We start from the raw sequence: 23,761 nt of genomic DNA on the forward strand, positions 1-23,761 counted from the left end.
TCTCACCAGCAAAGGCAAAAACTTCTTGAAACACTTCCTGGAATTACCGAATTACCTGGAGATACCCATCTCCATAGAAATGCTAATTAGAAAACCAGTTTTCTTAAGAAAGGTATTATTCCTTGAGGCAGGCTGTTTACATTAATCAACATTTCTCTAATACTTGTCAGTGTTTTGTAACACTTTTTCAAGTGCCAATTGTAGCTTGCCAGTTCTTCTGAAGTGTGGAGACTGCCAATGGGGGAAACCAGAATGGTAACTCTGTCCCCACGGGGCTTTTCCTGTCATGGTGAAGGAGTTATTTTTATCATTTTCATTTCACATGAGCATTGCTTATGTGGATGGTAGCTAGAAATATTGGACACTGTGTAAAAAGTCCTGGTTTTCCTGTATTTTCATATTTGCCTCCCTTTAAGGCACCCAAGTTTTTCATTGGAAGTTGTGGACTTAATCTGTTCACACACCAACTGGAATCTGCATACCACTGTCACAGAAATGTTTCCTTTCAATCAACATAATGGTGATAGGAAAAACAAAATCATGCTAAATAGCCACAATTAAAGGCAAAAAATTGATAAATGGGGCATCCCAACTGTCAACTCTCAGATTATGCCTTGTCACTTTTCACAACTTTTTGGAAAACTATTTATTTGCACATCATAAATATGTGCCTCTGTGATTCTAGATGATTATAATATCAGCATCCAAGATTTAGTGCTATTTTTATTTCTTTTCAAGATTAATATTTAAAGCTTAGTACACAGAGCAATAATCTGTTTCAGCATTATATTTCAAAATATTAAGGAAATTTCCAAATCAGACGAACAATTTATAAATTTCATTGCTGGGTTCAAATGATGAAAAGGCCAGCAGAACTATTTATAATGGGAATTAAGAAATTTAAATAAAATTTATTTGCTACTACCTTATTCTTAATATGTAAGCAGTTTTCTTCTTTATTTTATAGTAGATTTTCTGGTGATTCTGAGCTTGATGGCCCACAAAATGATGCATTAGAGGATTGCTAATGTAATGCCCTAATTTATTTAAAGACTTCCATTTTATGCTAATTGATAACTAAGGGACATTTGAGACTGCAAAAAAAAAACCAAAAAAAATAAAATACCATAAATAATAAAAAACTAAAAGATCCAGAGAAAAACACTGGGTAATACTTTGGATATTAGTACAATAGCTTTAACATGATCAGGGAAAACAAACAGATCAGTACTTTTTTCATACTTTTTAAAACCAGGAACATCATAAGCCAATCTCTTAACTACAAAGGGGATTTTCACTAACATATGAAGAAAAAGATGTACACAACAAACCTAAAATGGCTTTCCCACTTTTTATCATGAAAAATTTCAAACATACGGAAAACTTGAAAGGACAGGAAGATGAATAGCTGCAGACTCTACACCTAAATTCTGTAACTGTAGACTTTTTGTCAGATATGCTTTCTCTTTCCCCACACACTCTTTCTCTGCAGTTGCAGACATCACTTGACCGTGCATGCATCACCACACATCTTCTCAGAATAACATCCTCTGCCACAACCACAATTCTCACATTAAAAAAAAATTAACTATAACTCCGTATTATCTAATATCCAGTCCACATTAAAACTGCCCAAGAATGTCTTTCATAGTTGCTAGGTTTTTGCTTTTTGAACCGGGAACCAATAAAGATTCACATCTTGCATTTTTGTCATGTCTTTGTTTTTAGGGAATAATCCTTCCCAATTTTTTTTTCTCCCTCTCATGACACCGACTTTTTTTTTTTTTTAATTACCTTTATTAATGAGACTGAATAATATTACTGCACTGCATATGTCTTTCCAAATTTAAAATTTCCTGTTCAAAGAAGTCTCCAAAATCTTAGTCTTGGGGCTTCCCTGGTGGTACAGTGGTTAAGAATCCGCCTGCCAATGCAGGGGACACGAGTTCGATCCCTGGACTGGGAAGATCCCACAGCAACTAAGCCTGTGTGCCACAACTACTGAGCCTGCGCTCTAGAGCCCATGAGCCACAACTACTGGGCCCACGTGGAGTAACTGCTGAAGCCCGTGCACCTAGAGCCAGTGCTGCACAACAAGAGAAGACACTGCAATAAGAAGCCCACACACCACAACGAAGAGTAGCCCCAGCTCTCCGCAACTAGAGAAAGCCCGTGTGCAGCAACGAAGACCCAACGCAGCCAAAATAAATAAATAAATAATAAAATAAGTCTTTAAAAAAAGCCTTGAGTATAAAACCTTTTGCAATTAGATTAAATTTGCATTCACCTCAAAGTCACCTTCTATCCCAATTTTTTCTATAAAGAGTGGCAAACATTCTTTACCATGGCTTTATATCATAAAGGTACAGAAAGCTTAAAATCAACAAAGCATAATTTTAATAGCTTCCAAGTAATAACAACATAGTTCTCAATCAGTAAGACACTGACTTTTAAAACAGCCCAGCCAATTGTCTTGTGAAACGTTCCAACATTCTGTAATTATGTCACTTGACTTGTTCATCCAGGTCTAGACTTAGCATTCTAGAAGCCATGGACGTATTTGGAATATTCACTTGCTTTCTAGCCCCTTTTCACCTCCAGAGCTCACCTGCCTTCAACTGTGAGGAACACCAAGAGATCAGAGATTAGCTGAACTCAACTTTAACCCTTCAAAGAAATTGCTAGCTTCAGGAAGAAAAGTTATTTAAATGATACTGCCAAAGTCAAGACTTTTAAGGCCAGAGGAAAGGTGCCCCCGTTAAAGGTTGATTTTCTAGCAAGTCCAAGGCCTGCAGCAAGGTGGGTCATTGCAGAGAGTATTAAGTCGCTAAGGTTTGTTTCTTTAGGTGAATATGTAGGAAGGAGAGTCAAAGGTGCTTCCTGTACTTTTTCTTTTGTCTACCAAAAGCCCTTCAACTTCTGTTGAGCCAAATGCTAAGCCGAAAGGATTAAAAAAAAAAAAAAAAAGTGTATTACCCCAGCTTTTACCAGTCCACATTAACAAATTAACATGTGTGCTATACATGGGCAAGAGATGTAAACAAGCCTAGAAGGGGCAGTGAGATGTAGAGGAACATTTGTATTTGCACTTCTAGGATGACTTATAAACACAGGCTATTTTGGACCTCCATCGCTCTAGAAGTTCAGACTTAAATAAACGAAACTTCGCCCCGGCTGAGGTGGTGTTCTTCCGTAGGCCAAGTGTTTTTAAAAGCGATTGGCCAGCTAAGAAGTTTATCCGCCTGCTGCCTCAAATTCTCAGTTTATTTGAATACCGTGTGAATGGCTAATCTCCCACAAGTTTGGGGGCTTTAACAAGGTAAATAAATGGATGGGCTGTGAAAGTAAACACTGCATTTCCTCCTAGTCTCATCCTAGTCTCCAAAATGCTGCTCCCTCACTCTCTTCACAAGCCCCAGCCTCCCCCTTCCAAAGCTTGGTCTCTTCTACCCTGTAAAAGTACTGAAATTGCAAAGGAGACATTTTTAATTATAAGTACTACAGTAATGAATTCAAGTACACTCGTTTATCATAAAGGGCTTTCCCATCTGTCTCTAAAGTATACTTAAAAAGGCTGTGTATTTGATAACATTAGCACCAAGCATCTTCCACATGTTAATGTTCAGCGTTTTAGATGTTCCCTCCCCCCACCCCCAAAGACAGCATGGTGGTGGTTCCAGAAAGAGCACATTTATCTCTGTGTTTGGGAGTGCCTGTGTGGTCTCTTCCTAATTTATTTGCACTCCAGTCCTCAGGGATAGCATCGCAATCCCCCTAGGCAAAAAGAGATTAGGGAACTGGGCTCTCTGCTTCTCCCCACCCTGACAGAGAAGGGAAAACAACTTCCCCAAGTCCCACAAGTTCTCTGGCCACTGTACAAATTGTTCTTGAGCATGGAGGGTTTCCAAAAGCCCTAATTAGCAACTCACAGCAAACATTTCTTTGCATTAGCTAATGATCCGGCTACACTTGTAAGCAAACAGAACCAACATATCTAATCAATGCTGAAAAACCAACCAAATGCCTATTAAACATCTGGATGTAATTTCTTAGTTAGAACAAAATGAAAACATATGCAGGTTCCTTTGATCTGCGTCTTAACAAAGAAATTGTTGATAAAAAAGCATACTGGTCAGTCAATGTGTCATTTTCATAAAGTCTGCTCATTTCTCTTCAAATGCTCCCAGTTTAATTTAGTTGGTTTCCTGCAATCTCTAATTTTACCATATTGTGTGAAACCGCAAGAGATTCTTTGGATGTGATTTTATTTGAGGTTTTACTGCTGCATGGATCTGCTACTGACTTTTTTTCGGTTTTCCTTCTCTGCTTTCTCTCCTCCCCACCCTGCCCCCCATGCCCATTCTGCCCTTTTCTTTGGTAAAGTGGTGAGGGAAACAAGGTTATAAAGCAATGCGGGGAAGATTTCTTCTGGACCCTACATTCTTAGGTTTAAGAAAACTTCCAGTTTAAAAAAAAAAGTCAAATGAGGAAATGTATAACAGCTGAAAGGAAGAGAAAATGACAAAAATGATCCTTTAAAAATGTGCATAATTATTTCAAATAAAAAAGTAATAAATTTAAAAGATGCATAATTTCTATGACCACCATTCATAATTTTTCCTATTGTGTCTAGTACCTATACTGTAGATAGCACCTAGTTTTTGTAATTACTTATATTATTGGTGAGTTGAAAATCTGATAACTGAGCAACAAATGAATGGAAATATACTCATACGCATCAATGATAAAATAAGCAATCTGGCAATTTTTTTGTTTCTTTTGCAGAGGATAAAAAGGGACTTTTTTTCAGAGACAATTTCCTATGGAAGAGGAGTACTTAATATTATTTCATGTAAAAATATCATCAACCTATGAATATCTTAAAGGTAAAGAAGATTATGGTTAACAGACTTTAAACAGAAGACCAAAATTATAGATTTCGTGAGTAGGACTATTTTCCTTTATACAGGCTGTAGGCAATCTGCACATATATTATTTATTTAAAACGTAAGATTAAAGCTACTTGATTGTTTAAACACCATCATTTGTAATGCAGTTTGATGAGAGTTTTGTAGTATAATTATTACAGCATGACAATCACACAGAAAACATGACCTTGAAAAGGGGCCCAGCCTCCTCTCTCAAGGAGGATGAGCTGTGAGAGAAAGAAGGCACCGAAAACCGACCATCTTCATGCACACAGTTAAAGGCCTTCTGATTTTGAAATCAGTACTCTTTCTTTTCTCCAGATACTACATCATAAGGAAATCAGAAGGCCTGGTGTTTTCAAACTCTACTGGTAAAGAAGCATTAGTTAAAAGAGAATTTCTAATTTTTACCCTTGGCCAACTAGGAAATACGGTGAGTAGTCATGTTTGCTGTGAACAGTTATATTAAAGAACATTTAAAAACAATGTGTTAGAACTGATTTTGAAGGGGATAATGAGGGGAGAGAAAAAAAAGTAGCAACGCTTTTGTTCCTGTTTTAACTTCTCTACTTAAACTTAACTACCAGCGTGTGCCAGTAAATCAAAGTAAAGCTTGGGTAAGCCAGGGAGAAGTCTCAGTTGCCCTAGTTGTCCCAGCATGCACAGGCATATTTGTGGCATCTAAGTACTTTCTACACAATCCTGGAGCTGATTATGGGATGAACCAACCACAGACTGGTATAGGTGGCCCAATCACTACGTGATTTCAAAGCACAGAGGTTGCCAACAGACAAAGATTAGTTGCCCATGATCATATGATTCAAAAAGTCCTGTAAGTGTAGCAAACTTGCTCTCGTCATCACCAAGTTTAACCAAGGAAAGGGGCAGTGCTTCTTTCCTATTCATTTCCCATGTCAGCAAAATGAATAATAGAACCCCCTCCCTAACCTAATGAGCCACAATGCTGAACTTGTTTGAGAATTACTATGGCACCTGTACAGACTGGCTAAAATCGCTCCTTTAATTTTTCATTTATAATTGATATTTGGGATTGATCCAATTATAGACAAATCAATATCATACATATCTAAGAACTCGGCCAGGGAAATGTATTATCTAAAATGATTCTTTTACTATTTCAAGGAAAAGATCTCTGTAAAAGCAAATCTTAGAATACATTGTATTTGTTTAAATAAATGTCTTTCCATAATTCTCTTGAAAGTAAAATAATGGGAACATGGGGGCCATTAACACCAAAAACTTAAGTAGGTTCCAACAAAAGATGAATGCTTGTCAAAGATGTGTCTTTCTCATGGAAGAATTCACCACCCTTTGGCTAAAACAGCATTAATTCACTTACCAATCATGAGGAAATAGCTCAACTGAATTGCTCTTTAAAGTATAAATGCGGCAAATTTGAAGGTTTCTGTGTGATGTATTTACAAAACCAGACAAAACCTGGAGATTTACGCAGTATGCCCTGTTTATTTAAAATCTCAAAATCCTTTAAAAGTCAAGTTCCACCTCATAAGAATTTTTGCCACGTCTTTTACCCAACGCTTCCCATTTAACTACTTACACAGCTCAGCCGGGGGGTACCACCCGAACTATGGGGGTGGGGTGGGCAGGACAGGTTTTTCAGGTCTCAAAGCTGTTTATCCCATTGTCTCCCTTTGTTTCCAGTAATTGGAAACAGGCTCGTGGTCATGTTGCTGAGAGGCCCCTAAAACTCTCAGCAGCCCTCTGCTTCCCCACACAGCGAAATCGGGACTTTCAAGAGAAGGACCCGAGATTTCGCGCCGAGGGCAAAACATCGCATCTGTGACTGGGACGCACGTGCCTTACCCTGGGCAAGGCACCTCGGGTATCCTTCCCGCCAAACCAAGTCACTCTGATCTTTTCGTAAAGTGGTTTGAAATACTCCAATAAAAACCAATTCCTACCACCTTGGGTGCAAAAGGGGGAGCGGGCATTAAAAGCCTAGTCTTAAGCCGCTGGTGTACGTACGCCAGCCAGTGAGTTTTGCCCATTTACGCATTTTCCCCGAAGCGCACAGTCCACTCCTCGCGCACTCGCGAAAAGGCAGCTCAAGGAAAAACAATCCTGAGAAATTTTTGAATGTGACCTCACTTTCAAGTGCAGCATCAAACAAGGGGCCAGCTCCGAAATACATATTTGGCTCGAACTACCAAAAAGCACCCACTCTCCCTCATAAGAAACTACGCGGTCTCTGAGTTACTTTCACTGAGATAGATCTGAGGATTTTCATTAAAGGGAAAGTGAACAAGTGGCAGGATTTTTGCAAACTCGAGCCCCCAGCTTTCGCGGCTGCATGCCCACAAGGTCCCTCCCGCCCGCGCGCTCCCGCGCGCTCCCTCGCGCTCCGTCGCCGGCCCCACGTTACTTTGATTGACAGCCCGGCCCCGCCGCTCTCCTTCCCACCGACCTTCCCATCCACGGTGCCAATCTCCGCGTCTCGCCGCTTCCCATTGGCTGGTTTCGGCGTCCCGCCGCTCCTCCAGGAACAGTTCCTCACCGAGCCCGGGAGGACGCGGCTGGCGGAGGAGGGGTGGGGTTGGACGGGAGAGGAGACGGGGGAGACGGCGGAGATGGAAGCCAGCGGGGTGGGAGAGACGGGGGGGAGAGGGGTAGACGGCCCGCGGTGCTGCGCTGCCATAGGCTCTGGGGAGGTGTCGCGTCAGCGCCCCACGTTGGGCGCGGCGCACGCGATTGGCTGATGCGGGCCTTCCCGCTCCCCCTCTCCACCCGAGCGGGCCCGCGTCCCCCGCCAGCTCCGCGCTCGCGCCCCCCGCCCGCGCGGGGCTGGGCGGGGCCGGCGCTGGTTAGCTCCGGAGTGTGAAACCGCGTGTTAATGTAACCGGCGCGAGAGGCGCGGGCGGCGGCGGCGGGAGCGGCGGCGGCGGCGGGTACCCTGCGCCCCGCGTCCCCGAGGCAGCCGACTGCGCCACCCCCACCCTCGCAGGGCCGGGCGGGACCCGCGCCACTAGTCCGGACCTCCGCCGGCTCTCGGCCACTTAACCCCCGCCGCGACTGCTCCGGACTCGCCCGCGGAGTTTGCCCGCTGGGGAGGGAGGCCGAGCGGTGGAGCACACTCTTGGGCTTTTCCCCACCATCTCTTGGATGTCGTTCCCCGGGTCGTGAGAGAACTTTGCAGCGGGCTGGAGCGCCCTTTGCGGAGAGGCAGACGAAGAGAAGGGAAGAAAGGGGGGCGACGGAGAGGCTTGGAGGAAGGGTCCGGAGCGGTCGGCCCGGCGGTGCAGGACGAGCGCACGCGGGCCGCGGCGCCCGGATGCGCCCAGGGCTCGAGGAGCAGCGCGCGGCTGCGGGGCTGCCCTCCGCGGAGTAGCCCCGTCGGGCCTGGAGGGTTTGTGCAACCGCGGAAAACACCGAGAGCCAGCCGCACTGGGCGTGCCAAGCCGCCTCCCGGCGCGCCCTCCGCACTTTCTCCGCCTCGTCGTCATCCCGCGCTCCTCGGCTCGGGTTAAGGCTGCGGAGCGCCGGGCGCGGAGCCTCCACTGCGGCCGGGACCTCGTACCCCGCCGCCTCCTGGGCGCCCGCGAGCGCCCGGTGGTGGGCGCTGCCCGGACCTGCGGGGGTCAGCCCTGAACACCGTCAGGTTTGTTTGTGTGGGGTTGGCCGGGGGCGCCGCGCCACCTGCACCTCGCCGGCGGTCGGCGCCGCGGGGAGAACCCGGAGAAGAGGCGGACCCGGAGAAGAGCACAGGAGAGCAGCCCGCCTGGATTTGTTTGCCCGGGACGGGTGCGGCGCACGCGGATCGCCGAGGGGAGCGCGGCGGGAGTCCCCGCGCCCCCACCTCCTAGCCCGGGCGGCCGGGGCCCGCGGGTTGGAGCGCAGCCCCTGCGCCCTCTTCCCGAGTGCCGGCGGCGCCCCGCGGGTTCTTGGTGCAGCCGGGCCCGGGGTGCCCCGTGATGTGGCCCTGAACGCGGGAGCCCGCACCGGCGGGAGCAGGAGCGGCCGGGCGCCAAGTGGCCTGTGCGCCCCGCCGAGCGCGTCTGCGTGCGTGGCCAGCGCGCTACCCGTTTCTGCCTGGCTTCCCGGCTTTATTTTCCTTGGCGGGATTAAAGTTGGAAATTGAGCGGAGAATTGAGTTGCCCGGGAACAGAGCCGCGGCCGCCGCCAGAGCGATGTTCCCGCAGAGCCGGCACCCGGTGAGGCGCGGTCGGGTGGCCTAGTGGGGGGTGGGGGAGTGGGGGGGGGTAGGTGCTCTTGCTGTGCAGCAAGGAGATGGGTGGCTGCTACGTTCTGGCCGAGCCCCTGGCCTCCAGGGGTGCTGGGCTTGGGAAGTCCCAGGCCCTCTCCTCCTGTGGTGGGGAGTGGGCTGGAACTCTCAATTTCCACCCTTTGCTCTGGGCTCCCTCCTACTTGACGTCTAGACTAGGAGGGCGGGGCGCTCGGGGAGACTGGGGTTTCTCCCGCAGCCACATCCTCTCCCTTCCCCGAGGCGGGTAGGGCGCCCCCCCTTTGTTTGTCGTCTCGCCTATTTACATGTCAATGAGGCCCCCGTTCCGGCACGCCTGGAGGTGGCCCCGGCGACTCTGGGAACGGGGCGCGTAAGGGAGTTTTCTCCTCAGGTCCCCGGTGAGGGAGGGGGCGGCGGCGTCGACGACAGTCTGGCCAGGTCCTCCTCTCCGGTCGCCGCTGGGGAGGCCCTGTCCCCTCAGCCAGGTGACCCGGGCGCACTTACCGCGACCCGCCCTGGAGGCTGGAAGAGGCTCCCTCCGGGCGTCTTCAGAAGCTTCGGATCTGGGAGGGTCTACCTTTCCTCTCCCCCAAAGTGAAGCTCACAGTCGAGTTCGGGGCTCCGTTTTCCGCCACTTCTAACTTTATTTTTTGCTTATGTCCCACCCACTCTTTCGCTCTCTGACTTCTTTCTCCACCCGCCGGCATCCCCGTCCCTCGGTCCCCCTCGCCGGTCGCCCCTAGACGCCGCACCAGGCTGCAGGCCAGCCCTTCAAGTTCACTATCCCGGAGTCCCTGGACCGGATAAAGGAGGAATTTCAGTTCCTGCAGGCGCAGTATCACAGGTGCGTGCCGGGCCGCGCCGGGTGAGTGGTCACCCCGGCGGCGCCGTGCCCCTGTCGCCCATCCCGGTGGCGGCGGCGGCTGTACTTAGTACTTGCGTCCAGGCGGTGGCGTGTGGAGTCGCAGTTAAGACCTGTCATTCATGTTACCCCCTTTCCAGGCTCTTCCCGGGCCGCCTCTTCTCTTGTCTCCTCCTCCTCCCATTGTTTCCCTTTTGCCCGTTTGCTGCTGTTCCAGGGAGTCTTTTTTCGTGTATTTAGGAGTTGCATGAGAACTGTCAATATTTGCACTTCATTTATTTATTTTGCAACAGACTGAGCTGAAACCTTGGTTCAATCGATGTCCCAGCTCAGGAGTGCAGGTTCAGGGAGGCAAAGCCAGTGTTGAAATCGCTGTTTGCCATACTAGAATTGGGTTCTTTGAGGCAAAGTCCATTATGGGAGGGTAGACCATCATTAGTGGTGGTGAGGGGAGGTGGATGTGTATAGAGAAAGCTCACCTGATTTAGCTTCATTCTGGATTTGTTTAGGTAGGACAGGAGATTGGAGTCACACTTATAGCCATCTCAGCTTTAGTATTTTCATCTAATGAGACCTGCTTCAGAAAATTTATAAATGAAAACCATTTGTGAAGCACCCTGTCCATGGTGGACTTTATAGAAATGTTAGTTTCTTCCTCTGTTTTTATTAAGTTTTAGCTGATTAGAGCTAAGAAATAACTGTGTAATGTCAGTTTTTATTTTTGTCACACGAGAAAAAGCACACAGATGCTTGGGCGTGAATTTTCTTGTCAGAGGCTTTCTGATCATTGACCTTTTGTCTACTTGAAGATAATAATCTCTAGAGCTTGAAGCATACCTGCCCACACCATGTTTACCAAGCAGGGAGGACTTCAGCCCACTTAATTGCAGAAGCTATGTGACATATTTTGGCAGGGAATTAAAAAACAGAGATTTTAAAAGGGGCCAACAATTGGTAGAAGTAACTTTACAGGTACAGTTTTCAAACCTAGAGACTATTTGAGTTGGCAGAGATGATACAGCCTATGCCTGAGACTGAAGGTTGTGCAAAGGCCAGATTTTGGTGAAGTCCAGGGAACCAAACTTTGATGCAGGGAAGGAAGTAGGAGTGAACAGATGACCATGAAGAGAAATCAGTCTTCTGGGTAGATTAGAAGTTTTGACAAATTTTTTTTTCATTCTTGGCATCAAATAAGGTTTGCACCAAGAAGAAAAAGGATAGTTGCTGAGTGGATACTTTGTACTGTTCACCTTATTCTTTTCCCCTATTAAATGCAAGGACAAAGCTTTTGGGTGTTTACCTAGATAGTTTATGGCTTTTCCAAATTGGTCTGTGTTTTTACTTGAAGTGCAAATATGTGAGGCAGATGTTAAAACAAGTGACATAATGTTTACATTAAGTTGCCTGTTTTGTTTTTGTAGCCTTAAATTGGAATGTGAGAAACTGGCAAGTGAAAAGACAGAAATGCAGAGGCACTATGTGATGGTAGGTATCAAAGATTAGGCTTTTTCCCTTTTCATGTAATATTAACAAATATGTGTTCTCAGCATTATAAAACGTGAGTTAATGAAATGCTTGGTTCTTTTTTCTTTTTACAGTATTATGAAATGTCATATGGATTAAACATAGAAATGCATAAACAGGTAAGCTTTAGTGAAACCTCAAGCTGAAATGAGAAATGTCATGATTTTATAATATTGGCTTTGTCCTCAGTAGTGGGGGGGATTTGTATGCCATTTTCAACCTTGGTTTCCCTTCCTGAGAATTGGTGGTAGTATTCTGCAGCAAGGGCTGCTTCTTGTCGATTATAGAATGTTTAAGTTACTAGGTGAGAGGTGCTTTGGAAGTGTAAACTAGCCTGTTTATTGGCAGATAGGAATTGAGGCTTTGACTTGACTTTTCTGCCTGGATACATTTATTCTCCTCTTGAAAGATCTGTGTATCCTGTAGAGTTCTGAAGTTCAGAATAGCTAATGTTTTTATGCTGATTTGGAAATAAGTGTGAACCTTTCTGGGAAAGAAGCATATTCAGGAGTTTTTTATTCAGGTTAAACAAGGTATGTGACTGTGGAGTTTCTCCCTATGCTTTGGGGCTACGTAAAGCGACACTTAGGATTAGTGGCTTATTAGCAAACATCTTTTTGAAAAATGTCTCAGTTGATGCAGGTTTGGAGGTGAAAAAAAGCATCCTTTTATGACGACCACAGCATATGTTGGGAGTTGCTTCAGTCCTAGTGGTTTTAAAAGCATGAAAAGATTAGTGACTGGAAAGCTCGAGCTATGACTATGAGTTTGCAAGTTCCCATAAAATTCACACTTATGGCTACTATAATGGTGTATAAAAAGAGTATTGAGCTGGAACAAGGCACTAAGGACCTCATAAGAGAAGAAAAGCTAAATGATTGCTCAGCCCAAAGGACCCTCGATTGAGTAGTCATTGTCTGCCAAAGAAAGCATTAATGGCAGGGTGTAAGTATTCTGGAGATATGCTGACATTCACTTTTTCATCAAGACTCTGGTACAATAAGTCTTTTAGGAATCGATTGCCTCTTAAAAAATTATCATGAGATGAAGTTGCACAGTTGGACACATTTCAAAGTGCAACAATACAATTCTTACTTGATGTATATGTGCTATTTCATCTCAAACCCTTGTTTCATTAAATTAAAGAGCATGGCTGACCGGCTGGGGCACAGTGGAGAAATTGATTAGTTCAGCCTTCAGATCTTCCTTATATTCAAAGACTTTCATTAAGCAAGTGTGTTTCAGAGTTGAATTCTGCTTTTGTAACTCTGCGCTCTTTGATTTTTAATTCATCATAGATTTCATAATGTTAAGTTATCATCGTGTACCTTAGATCTGTTCTCAGATATGGGTTTGGAAGTAGGTAGTTAAGTCCAGGGCCTTTTAATAACAATGTAATTGGGCCTTTAAAAGTGCTGATTTTATTCTGATTTGTAAAGTTGGTAGCCTAGCTTATGTCGGGTTTGTGCCTTTGTGTGCTTAAATGGCTAGTGCCTGATTGAGGCAATTGTAACTTGTTGATAGTAATTAAGCTAGGAGATATATGGTCATTTAAATGAATTATGCAAATAGACTTGGTCAAGGAGTTCTAACCTGCCACTTTTTCTTTTAAGTTACCCTAAAGGCACATTTTTTTTCCCAGCAAATATTCTCGAAGGGTAAGAGGAGGTTGAGCTTTCTCTTAAACTCATAAACTCAAAGGATTTAATAACCTGACCGACTCCATACAAGGGAACACCACCTCTGTGTGATGTATGCTGGTGCTGGATTTATTGGGGGAGCAACAGGAGGTGTGAAATTCTTCTGGGTTCCTGTAGGTTACTTGGTGGAGTGACATTCTTTATCGCATAGGAATAAGGAAGAAGGGACGAGGAGGGTCAGGAACTCCATGGTGTGAAAATAGTTTTCTAATGAGTTTCTGTACTCCATCAGGCATTTGTGGGTATATATTGTCTGTCCATGAGCCAGTGTGCATTAATAATGTGCTGTGTAATTGGCTCAGTAATTTGAAAAATGTGAAAAGCTGAGAGACGTCGTGTTCTTCATAGTAGGATGTTAAGCTCCCTGAAACTTAGTTTATATTGTAAATGCTGACAGATCCTTAACTAGAGTGGTGTGCAGAGCAGTCCTGTAATTCAGTTTAAAGTGGCCTTACATTTGAAAAAATCCTTCTGAATGTCACACATTAATAATAAGTTCTGAGGAGGCATTTGGTGCAGCTAGTAATCATAATTCTTATTAAAACTGGTGACGTCTGGCCCCCAGGGTGTAGCCAGGCTCAAATTGATGCTTTTTGCCGCCTGATCACCAGCATGGCCTAAGTGCTCATTATATTGTAGAGAGGGCCTTTGGAGCTCTCATTAGATTTGACAGGAATTCTCTCTAGGGGGAAACTGGGCATTAGCGAGACTCCTGACAGGCTGAAATTAGTCCTGCTTTATGGCTTATAACCAAATGCTAGCAAGGCATCATCAGGGGACAGAAAAAAATTGTCATTTCTGACAACATCTTTGTTACTGAAAAAAAATGCAGTGATGGGGAAACTTTCTGCGGAGAGAGCTTTAATGTTGTTAAAATTTGTCTCCAGTGTGACAACCGCTCTCCTCCCCACCTTTCAGTGGCTTTGTCGAAGGAGTGAGTCTGAGAGATTTGTGTCAAATCTCACCACCAACTTTTCCGGCTGGAAGTTTTAAAGTGGAAGTGCGTCCAAATCAAGAATGGTATAATTGTGGTTTCCTTACTTGGTTTGGTGCCCGTAGTCCGTGTTTATGTTGTGTCAACACTTCCTGATAAGCCTTCCCCTCACTTTCTCTGCTGCCATTTGTGGCTGGTTACCAAAAAGTCAACGAAATCAGAATGGTCATGGATATTTAAATCTTTAATTGTAGCATGAAGACAAAATTTTTTTCCTTTGAGCCTTTTCTAGATTCTTGCCTGTCCTTCTCTTTTCAGGTAGGTCATGTAAACTCTAGATATGTCTATACAGAGAGGTGGAGACTTCTCATGAAAGATGGAGTAATCCTGATACCACCAGTGTTAGGGTACATGAAAAAATAGCAAGTTAATGTGAACCTAGTTGTTTTTGAGGGCTGTGCCTAGTGTGTTTGGCAGCGTGATATTTAAAGTTTTTCTTTTCTGTCATGTGGCATGGTGTTACCTCATTTGATATTTTGGGGAATAAGATGCAGTGTAAATACTTACGTAAGCCTTATTTATCCCACTTGTGTACCTTTTCAGCACACTGATGAAGCCATGCCACAAACTGTCATTGATGGCGTGAATTTGTACAACACTTAGTTTTCAAAAGCGGTTTGCCTCGTCCTATGAAGTAAATTGAGTAGGTGTTAGATTGGGTAGGTGTTTTGCTCTGCCTGCAACTTTGGGCACGTGCTCAGAGTCTGGGACTTGTCAGGGCCAAAAATCTGCTGAAGCTTGAGTTTGGCTCACCAGTTCAGTGCTTCGTCCCTGTCTCCCCCGACCCCCGCTGCCACTGAAGGAGGAGCCCAGTGGTGGAATCACCCTTGGGCCTGTACTTAGTGACCCAGGTCTACCACAGTGTGCGCCTTTTCTTGATCTTTGTGTGTTTTGACCAACTTCACCATTTGCAAGACACCTTGGGGTGAGCCTCATGTTGTAAAAGTTAGGAAAATCAGCAGTACTGACTGGTCTGTGGGGGCTGCAGGTATGGGTACGTAAAATGTTGTAACCAAGTGAGCAGTACTGTCCGCAGGTTAAAATAGGTCTAAGAACCAAAGAAACTTTGAAACGTGTAATCGGAAGCCCTGGTTGAGACCCAGTGATGCAGTGAGTCTGATGAGTTGCTTTTCCTCTCTGTGCCTGTGTTCTTCTGAAGAGCAGGCTGTGAGTACTTAGGGCTCTCCAGGGTGGTGGAAGAATTTAAAAATAAATGAAAGGACTAGCTCTGGAAGGAAAGTGTTCTGCAATCCTGATTGTGGGGTGGGGAAGGAGAGGAGAAAGAAGAAAACCAGATGAGAGCTGAACATTTCCAAACTCTGTGTGATAGTTCAGCAAGCACAGTGTCTCAGACCATATAAATTTTGGAGTGAAAATGCTGTCACAGTTTTGATGTGTGCTTTAAAGTTTCTCTTTAGAAAGAAATTGTTCTTTAGTAGTGTTTTAAAAGTGTTAAGGTGGAACTTGTTAGAGATTCACCTGTGGGTTAATTCCTTAGATGTGACTCTTACTATTTGTACATTTTACCTTTCTTCCTTTTTTAAACCATGTGGGTTTTCAGTCTATGGTTTCTCATTTTGAGGGTTTTGTTTTTTGTTTTTTGTTTTTTTTAAGTGAGGATCTTAGAATGGAACTGACCAGCTGGAGTATAGGCACTTAGAGTTAAGCTCCACCTTGTAATACAAAGAAGGTAGCTGTCATCAAGGTTAGAGCAGTCCCCCACTTCATTTCATTAACCAGGCCTGTCCTTTACAAGTAGGAGTTAAGAGATAAAGTTCCCTGTGTTTAGAACCTAGATTCCCGAGGTGCAAGATTAGCCTTTGTTTTTTCATCGACAAGCAGGGCGGATTGTTCACTCCTTAAGCAGCACCCTCCTGACCCCTTCCATAGCTGGGCTAGTTGCGGATTTCTGTCCAGGGCCTGGACTAGGGTGAGGTGAGTTGAGGCCTTTGCCTTGGGCACAGAGTTTAAGGGAGGTGTCAAAAAGCTTAATACTCAAGGTAAACAATATTTTTAAAGTTCAAAATTAAAACCAAAAAGCCCACAAGGAACAAAATATTAGCATTTTATTTAAGGACAGGATCTGACAGAGTTGAGAATAGGGTGAGGTGAGGCCAGAGAGGCATGTGTGGGGTCAGAGAGCTCCCCTCTTCTCCCTTTTGTTCTGCCATCTCCAGAGGGCAGGGCGGAGGCGGAATGTCCTGCTGATCTGTGGGATCTGTGTTGGTTTGAGATCGTGTTGATTGAGGTCACTTGTTTAGTGACTTCAGTTAGTTGCCTGGCCCTGGTTTTCTGCTCTGTAAGGTGGGTTAGACGAGGCAGGCTGTGATGTAGGCCTCCTCACCAGAGGGGACGCATCCCTCCAGAGGCATCCCTGCCAGACTTCGGGACCCAGCACCTAGTATGTGTCGGTTGAGGAGGGTCTGTCCAGAGGGCTTCAGGTGTTCCTCCAAATAGTCTTTATTAAGAAACACAGAAAGGAAAATCTGTTCCTTTAGCAAATATTTAAATAAATCATCTTGCTTGCGCGGTAGTTACATTAAAAATATATTCAGTTACTGGCTCCTGGAACCATTTTGAGTTTCCCTAGATCTGAGTCTTCAGCTTTTCTATTATTAAACTTTTATGGTCTCCAGGAGTGGATTAAACTAAGAAACTGACTGGACTCTCATTAAAGCTTGATTGACTCAGTCCTGGCCCGTGTCCCCTGCCACCCTTCCCATCCCTGATGCTTACTATTGCTTCAGATATTTAAAAATTGAAATTCTCTAAAGGACTAGTGCATTTAATGCGGAATATTTGGTGTAATGGTTTTTAATTAAACTTTAGACAGCTGTTTTGGGAGGTTGGCTTATTGACAAGATTAGGCATTTATAGCTTCAAAATAGTGTTTGCTAATGGGACTGGTGAGTTCTGTACTAAGAAACGTGCCATAGGATTGTTCCATGAATATGGCTTGGTGTTTGAAGTAGAGCCTCTCTCTGTGAGTGTGTGTGTGTGTGTGTGTGTGTGTGTGTGTGTGTGTGTGTGTGTGTGTGTAGGCATGGGCCCTCAGGTGTGGGAGAGATGTTCTGTTTTTTTTCTGAGGCATGGTTTGATCAGAAAAATGAAAAAGGATTATACTGAAATTTTAACATAAATTCAGAGATTCACGTATTACCATTCACTTGACTAAAGAAAAAATGGTTTCTAAAATTATTTGCAAAACCACGATGATTACAGAACTACTCAGTTTCTAGATCACCCAGTCACCATAACAACTTTGTGAAACTCCAAGAAATGTTGACAGAAAGTGTTTTCAACTAACCTGTGATTTCACACAAGTCTGTATTTCATCATTTTGCCTTTCAGTTTTCAGTAACTACTAAGTTTTTAATTCTATTTGCCTGCTTTGTAGCAACATGCAGTGGTAACTGTGAGAACATAGTTTACCCCTTCCTCTGCAAGTTTTCATACTAGGTATAAGAAACATTTTTTTAGTTTTTCTAGTAGTATTATTTGCTACTTAGTCATTCTTTGACCACAAACTATATTCACCAGTAAAGGGTAGGGTGAAGGTTATTTGGGGTATAGGGAAGAAATAAACCAGAAGAATGCTGTTCGTTGAATCAATTTTTGCATCTGCCAGATAGAGAAAAACTGCTATTAACTGTGGTAGGTGTACATTGCTGTGCACACCGGAAGGGGTAGTGTATGTATTTCCAGTAGATACTCATTAGATATTCATTATTCACTTGATAAAGCGGGATCACTTGTCTTTGAGAATGTTAGGTACATTTGAACTTGTGTGTCCAGGTCACGCAGTTTGTTAAACTGCTGAAATACATGCGGTACTAGAGTGTTTTTTTGTTTGTTTTCATTGTTTTGTTTTGTCTTGGCCATACTGCGTGGCTTGTGGAATCTTAGTTCCCGGACCAGGGACTGAACCCATGCCCTCAGCAGTGAAAGCGTGGAGTCCTAACCACTGGACTGTCAGGGAATTCCCTAGACTGTCAGGGAGTTCCCTAGACTGGGTTTGATATTAGTGTCGTTACTGATCTAACTAACTTCTTAGTCTGCAGTATTTTATGCAGCCTGTCAGTAAAAAGTTTAAAAACATGTGCCCAGACTTGTTTACTTATGAATTTATAAGTTCTATAAATATGTTACTATAATGGTATGTTGTATACATGTACAATAAATGGAAATTTTAAATGAAGGGGTTAAAATTAAAGTGCTCATGTTGTCAGTGCTTCGGTGTGGGCCCTGGAATACCCCTACTCCACAGTCAAGACCACTAGCCCGAAGTCTTGGAATGCTCGCCCTGAAAGGGAGCACCCTTTAGATAGTGAGTGCAGAATTCCTTTAAGCACTTGGGTCTTCTGGCATCCTAGGTATGCCCATTTTTTCTGACTTTGACTTCCCACTCTGGTAATCACCTCTTTGCCCCTCACTCACAGCCTTATGTGTCTGTCTCTGGTTACTGTCCCTGTCAGCCTTACCTGGTCACGTCCATCCTCTGCCTCCAGGTCCTTTAATCCAGCCAAGTAGGTCTCTTCTTCATACCTGAAATATGTTCTGTGTTTTTCTGTTTTCTTAAAAGTCCAGGTTTTTTGTTTGTTTGTTTGTTTTAAATCAAACTTCACTTGGCCTTCTTCAGTATCCTCCAAGGTCTAGTTCAGGTAACCAACACTGCCTGTTTACCTTAAGGCCTTCCATAGCTCCACCAACAGGAGGCTGTCACATCGCTTATTTTTGCTCTGATTTTTGTAGTCATGCTTTTGCATGTGCCTTTCTGTTACTCCACCTCTGTTGTAGTCTGCTCAAGGCTTGAGTTTGAGACTCGCCTCTCCTCTTCCCAGTGAGTTCACATGGGCATTTAAGCAGCATGTAACGTGCCCAATAGGTAGAGTTGTAGTTGTTACCGTTCCCCTGAACCCGTATGAAAATCAGGTGAAAGCTGCTTGACAAAAAAGTACACATTTTAATGCGCAAGATAGCTTTGCCCAACAATTTTGGCTGTTTGTGGACATCTTAAGATCCTTCAGCAAGTCCTTGGAATCCAGATTAAAAACTTGAATCTAGAGTACCCGTATGGGTCCTTATGCTAAAATTAAGAATGAAATCTATTCGGTTTCACTAGGTGTTTTATAGGATTACAGTTCTAATCTCATCCAACCATTTTTGCTGAGTAGTTTTTCTTTTGGAAACGTGATTTATAGTCAGATATCCACTGAGGCTTCTTAATGGGGAGTTTAATTATCGTAGTATATTTGGGTTTGTAGTTAAAAAAGAGAGAGAGATGAAAACAGAGGGAGCGTGTTGCTGAGGCCTGGGTTTTGGTGTGAATTGAGTGTGTGCCTGCACTGCCACCCTGGGGTCCACTGCTTATCTTCTAAGGATGACCACAGCCACTAATAGAGCTGTGGATAAGTTGCATTGCAAGCTTCTTCCAAGACATTAGACTTGACTTAGCCACCAGGTTTCTTAATAATAATGATTATATCCATTGATTATCTACTTAAAATGCATAGTCCCTCCCCCTGCCCTAAATATTTTGTTATGAAAAATTTCAAATATACAGAAAAGGAGAAAGAAATGTACAGTCAACACCCTGTATTATACCCACCTGTTTGATACCAAGAGTCTATAAGGTAATGTTTTTGCAATATCTGCCCATCACATATCTTGCGTAGAGCTTTTTGCCCTCCCTTCACCCCGAAAGATACATAGATAATTCAGGCCTTTCTTTAGCAACCAGCCCTATTTGGGAGTGATGCACGTGGAAGGGGGAGTTTCTCCAGGTACACTTTAGGAATTCCATCTGAACAGGTATTTATAGCATTTTATAACATTTTCCTCCATGCCCTTTTTGGTTTTGGCATGGTTGTGTTAGATGATCCACCATTATGTGGTGTTAGGGTGCTTGCTTTTCAGCTGTCACCTGAATGCAGAGGTTTATACTTAAACAGAAAAGCCAGATTCCCCTTCCCAAGTCCTCCTACCTTTTGGGCCCTTGATAATGCACCTTTAAGGTATGATCAGGATATTTGCTGGGGGAACAGCTTTAGTGTTTATGTGTAGGTAACCAGGAAGTAATTGTGCAGAAGGACTCTGATTTTGAACTTTGTGTGGATGCAAGCTGTCCTGGTGGAGAATTTAAGTTGACTTCAGAGGCCGTGGGTGGTATGGGGTGTGAAGTACCAGAAAACAAAACCTCTTTGATCACCCCAGCATGTGGAGGAGGCTCTCCAAGACTGGGGCCTCCAGGAGTGCAGCCTTTGTCTGTCCTCGGAGCCCTCTTGATGCGTTGAGCAAACAGCTGGGCAGAGCCTCTTACAAGTAAGGTGACCGGCCAGTGTATTGACACGCACAGACACAATAGAAAACTGCATTAGGAGGCGAGCCATTGGGATTTGCAGTAAATATATTACAGAACACAAGTGACTTGCCAATACTGCTTGTTTAGCAGTTTGCAAGGGCAATGGCAGTATGGATTTTTGAATTAGAAGGGAAGGGCTGTTCTTTCTCTGTGCAGGAACATCTAGTTGATGGCTGGGGAGAAAATTGATTTAGAGAACAAAATGCAGTCGCCTTTATTTGTGCCATTTGGAAGGCTTCTGTGGATTAGTGAGTGAAAATAAAAAGGTCGCTTCTGGTTTAGGAAAGGGGGTCTTAACATTGATCTGCATCTTGGTCTGGTATGGAGAGAATAATGGATGGGCCACTGGGATGGGGGAAGGGTGTCCAGTCCCCATGCAGCTACAGGTGCCCGCTTGGTTCTCAGTTGTCTGTTTCAGCACTTTGGCTTTCAAAGTCAGCTTCTTGGGTTTATTATTGTAGAGTAAGCTTATTTGGGACATTAGAGTAAGTAGTTATAGCTCCATCCATTGAGCTCCATGTGCCCTAGGAATTGTACCGTAGGAGCTCTCTGTAAATCCTTCCAGCCTCCCATGGATAGTAATCATTCCTTCTTCCAAAGAAAGAACTGCCTAGAAGGTTAGGGGATGACAGTGGCACCTACTGGATAGGGTAGTTATCAGGATTCAGTGAGTTTCTGTTTTCAGGAGCCTGGCACTTGGGCACTCTTAGGACAGCTGTTCTTGAAATCTGTTATCCAAATCTATTATTGATCCCTTTAAAACTGTATCCTGCCCTTGGAATTCTAGGCCATACTCCCATCTTATTTTTCCAAGCCCAGTTTCCTTCCTTCCTGCATCTGAACTGTTTACTTTTCATTATTTCCCCTCAATCACAAAATTTTTTTATTTGTTTCCTTCTAAGATCAGAAGCATTTATCTTTAGGCTCAAAAGGAAACTTTTTTTTTCTTTTTTTTCTTTTTTAAGTCCCTATTGGCAGCCTCTGTTGTCTGAGAAGATGCCTTATTTAAGCCAAATAGCAAAACGTGCCCTTGGAAGGCTACAGCCTTAAGTAGTTAATGCAACTACCAGTGAGAATAGCTTTGTGTTGAGTTTTTTTCATTTAAGGGGATGGATGAGCAACAAAGAGGATTTGGTTCATTTTATTGACGTGAGTCTTAACAGAATAAAGGATGGGAGGTGCGTTTCCAAGTTTTTGTTTTTAATGTAATATGAAAAATCCAACTTTGAGTTTCAAGAGAGTTTTGTCATCCTGAAAAAAAAAGAGGTGTGTGTGTGTATTACAATACTGAGTTGTTGCTTTGTTGGAGAAAGAAAAAACCGTGCACCTTGGTGATGTGTACATACATACTGCTTTCTTTGGGCTGTGAAAACTTGTGAAGTACGTACAGAAGTTTGAGTAGATAATTGTGTTGCAATATTCTCCATTTACTCCATGGGATAGATATTTTTGTGGACTGTCAATTCACAGCTGCTGCTTACATGCTAATATTTGAAGGAAGCAGGGGGAAAAATAGGGAGATAAAAGGGCCATTGGAATTGGATAGACTGGAAGTTTAGGCTGTTGATTTTTACTGGCAAGCATGATGCAATAGCAACTTTTTGTAAGTATATGGGATAGAGGAGGGCACAGCTAGATAAATGGTGCCAATACCTGCTCACACTTGCTTAAAAGCTTGGCTGCCTGCTGACATCGGTGTGCTGAGAAGCTCCATGTTGCACCTCTTGGTGTTTTGCTTGAGTCTTGCAGTCCTCTGAGTGTCTGTAGGGGAAGCACAAGGTTCTTGACAACCCCTTTGGCCTGCCAGTTGGCATGGGTTCTGGAGCCTTTTCCTCTTGTAAACCAGCTGGCTCTCTTACAGTGCCTGGGCCCTGAGCTCCTGCAGAGCCAATCCCCTTGCACAGCTACTGAGAAGACTGGAATTGGACCACTGAAATGTATCCAACTTCTGTACTTTTTAGCTGACCAAAGGCCAAAATCATACCGCTAACTCAGGAGCGGAACTGCTGACTTTTACATCTTATAAGAAATCTGTATTTCATAATTGACTATCCTGGATGCTGTGATCCTCATGAATTAAATGAAGTATAAGGAGGCATCACATTCCGACTGTGGATTTCTCTAAGGGTACAGAGATTCTTGAACTGCCTTCTAAATCTGTATTCATTCTTATTTCTTATAATGTATCAGATGTAGCTTACCCACCTGAAAGAGCCCCAGATAAATCAGTGTTGGTATGCTGCTGTCATCTTTTCCAGCCATGGTTTTGGTCATGATTTTGTCACAAGGTCACCACACCCCCCTCAATGTTGCGATGTTTCTTTTATTATTTTTTCTGGTTAGCATGCTGAATTACTCTTTTCAGTTTCCCTCAAAGTACCGAAATTGCTCAAGGTTTATGTGGAATGAGTACTAATTGTTGCTTCTCAAATTAAAATAGTATAAAAGGGAAGGGGCTTTTGAGTAGACTTTGCACAGTGAGAATATTGGTATTGACACCACTTATACTTTGGACTATAGTTTGAAGACCAGATTCTACTGTGTGACGCATACTGGTTAATATGGCTGTAAAGAAGAGATGAATGTGGCTACTTTTCCAAGTCTATTACTCAGGAGGACTGTAAATTTGATTGGCTGTTACAATTCTAGCAGAATCATTCGATTTGAGAGCAATAGAAAGATAAGATATCCAATTACCCAAATGATTTGCAGGGTTAGCCAACGTTGTCATGGAGACACGAGTTGGAACAAATTAAATTTTAAGCAATAAAATAATCTTAAAGCTCGTCTGGGAACAAGAAAATTTGGCAGTGGCACTTACCTGAATTGAATCTTAGCTTGACACGATGTTGTTTGACATTGATATACTGCGGGGGCCTAAACTTATACGTGGCACAGCATTACCTTCGAAAGAGGAGCTTGGCCTACCCAGTAAAGGGGAGTATTAGTATAAAGTCAGGATATTAACATTTATTCCATGGCTTAAATGATCATTGGGCTCTGAGTTCCCAGGAATATTTTGTATTTAAGGATTGAAATGCCTTGATAATGATTAACCAGCATTAATTGGACACGTGGGAAAAAAAAAGCCTTATTTTGCAGCCGCACACAGTTTTGGGAACTGCTGTTCCCCTTTGTGTGTGTGTTCGCAGACGTGATAGAGAGCGTGC

General features: G+C 43.8%; 1 protein-coding gene across 2 annotated transcripts in view; it reads left to right on the plus strand.

The window, feature by feature from the left end:
* The first annotated feature begins 8,983 nt into the window (after positions 1-8,983).
* Positions 8,984-23,761, plus strand: part of TLE1 (TLE family member 1, transcriptional corepressor) — an 84,158-nt gene continuing 69,380 nt past the window's right edge. For both annotated transcript variants that reach the window (XM_057720211.1, XM_057720212.1), the window contains exons 1-4: positions 8,984-9,118; positions 9,894-9,994; positions 11,434-11,497; positions 11,611-11,655. In XM_057720211.1, coding sequence (XP_057576194.1) covers positions 9,095-9,118; positions 9,894-9,994; positions 11,434-11,497; positions 11,611-11,655 — 234 coding nt within the window. In that variant the 5' untranslated portion in view covers positions 8,984-9,094. The remainder of the gene's footprint in view (positions 9,119-9,893; positions 9,995-11,433; positions 11,498-11,610; positions 11,656-23,761) is intronic.

The sequence above is a fragment of the Hippopotamus amphibius genome, chromosome 2, assembly GCF_030028045.1.
Source record: "Hippopotamus amphibius kiboko isolate mHipAmp2 chromosome 2, mHipAmp2.hap2, whole genome shotgun sequence".
NCBI classification, from domain to species: Eukaryota; Metazoa; Chordata; class Mammalia; order Artiodactyla; family Hippopotamidae; genus Hippopotamus; species Hippopotamus amphibius.